General features: G+C 46.5%; 1 protein-coding gene across 1 annotated transcript; it reads right to left on the bottom strand.

The window, feature by feature from the left end:
- Positions 1–5: 5 nt before the first annotated feature.
- LOC116629595 (protocadherin alpha-13-like) lies at positions 6–1,597 on the bottom strand (the record flags this gene model as incomplete). Its single annotated transcript, XM_032399844.1, has 1 exon — positions 6–1,597. A coding segment is annotated over exon 1 (1,167 nt), but the record flags the coding sequence as incomplete, so codon positions are not given.
- Positions 1,598–1,829: the final 232 nt, after the last annotated feature.

Below are 1,829 nucleotides of genomic sequence, written 5' to 3'. Positions count from 1 at the left end.
GGTGTTAGTGAGCAGGTCACCTGCCCGTTGGCGCCAGAGTCACGGTCGGACACGCTGATCAGGGCGATGACAGTGCCCACCTGAGCATCCTCTCTCACGGGGAGCGACAGAGAAGTGATGGTAATTTCTGGGATGTTATCATTTATATCTAGTATTTCTACCAAAACGGTACAATGACCTGCCATTGGAATATTCCCCTTGTCTATTGCCTCCACCGATATTTCATACAAATTGTTTTCTTCGAAATCTAGTTTACCTCTTGTTCTAATTTCCCCACTGTTGGGATTTATGATAAATGCATGCAACACCGCAGGCGATACAGGCTTTCTAAATGAGTAGATTATGTCTCCATTCGTACCATCATCAAGATCTGTGGCATTTAGCTTAATCACTAATGTTCCATTAAATGCGTTCTCTAACACTGTCACTTTATAAATATACTGGTCAAATTCTGGGGCATTGTCATTCACATCCAAAACTGTAATCAACAACTGAACTGTGCCGGTCAGCTCCGGTTTACCCCCATCATTGGCTGTCAATAATAAGCTATGCTCCTGAATTTGCTCTCTGTCCAGTGATTTCCTCAATACAAGTGACAACGAAGACATTTGTTCACGATTGTTTTGTGTGTCCAAAGCGAAATACTCGTTGGGATCAATTCGGTAGATCAAGGCCGAGTTTACTCCGATATCTGCATCGGATGCGCCATCTAGTGGAAACCGAGTTTCTGGGGGTCTAGATTCTGCAATGATTATTCTTTTCTTACTTTCAGGGAACACAGGCGGATTGTCGTTAATGTCCTTCACCTCCACCTCCACGTGGAAAACCTGCAGCGGCCGGTCCACGATCACCTCCAGGTGGATGCTGCACTCCGCGCTCCGCCCGCACAGCTCTTCCCGGTCGATCCGAGAATTCACAAACAAAATGCCATTCTGTAGATTTACCTCCAGAAGGTCCCTGTGGCCTTTGGACGCCACCCGGAACAGGCGCGGCACCAGCTCCGCCAGCTCCAGCCCCAAATCCTGGGCGATGCGGCCCACGAAGGTGCCGTGTTTGGCCTCCTCCAGGACTGAGTAGTGAACCTGGCCACTCCCTGCTTTCCAGGCTGCGAGAAGCAGAAGCGACAGCAGCAGACTCTGGGCTCCTGGGCCTCCTCTCCAGGAGAACAGCATGGTACACGCAAAAGGATTCAAAGATATCTGAAGTATAAGTTATACCTGACCGCAAACTGACTCTCACGGGCTCTGGGGGAGGATTCACTAGAGGTTTCCCATTACCTGCCAAATTTTCTGCAGGAAGGAGGAAGCGAGGGCACTTTCTGGGAAATGTTCTCAGTGAAGAGCGACACCATGTGCATGAATGTGTAACTGTAAAAATGATTAGGTCTTCACATTTTCCATTGATGTAGAGGGTTTTTTGGTTTTTTGGGTTTTTTGTCATTTCGTGATGTTTTTTTTTTTTCATTGCAAACACGTAATTGAAGATTAAATGTCTTTCTTTCCAGAAACAGTAAATCACTGTATTCTGCTCTGTATAGGATGCTAGTTGAGAATTGGTTGAATTCCATTTTTCCACAAATATATTTTTGCAAGGGTAAAACTTTCATGCAGAGTTTTTTTTTAAGATTTTATTTTTAAGGGGCGCCTGGGTGGCTCAGTCGTTAAGTGTCTGCCTTCAGCTCAGGTCATGATCTCAGGGTCCTGGGATCGAGCCCCGCATTGGGCTCCCTGCTCCGTGGGAAGCCTGCTTCTCCCTCTCCCACTCCCCTTGCTTGTGTTCCCTCTCTCGCTGTGTCTCTCTATCAAATAAATAAATAAAATCTTTTTTTA

This window comes from Phoca vitulina, unplaced genomic scaffold, assembly GCF_004348235.1.
Source record: "Phoca vitulina isolate PV1807 unplaced genomic scaffold, GSC_HSeal_1.0 scaffold1623, whole genome shotgun sequence".
NCBI classification, from domain to species: Eukaryota; Metazoa; Chordata; class Mammalia; order Carnivora; family Phocidae; genus Phoca; species Phoca vitulina.
Note: the sequence above shows the minus strand (reverse complement) of the source record. Positions and strands in the feature narration are given on the sequence as shown.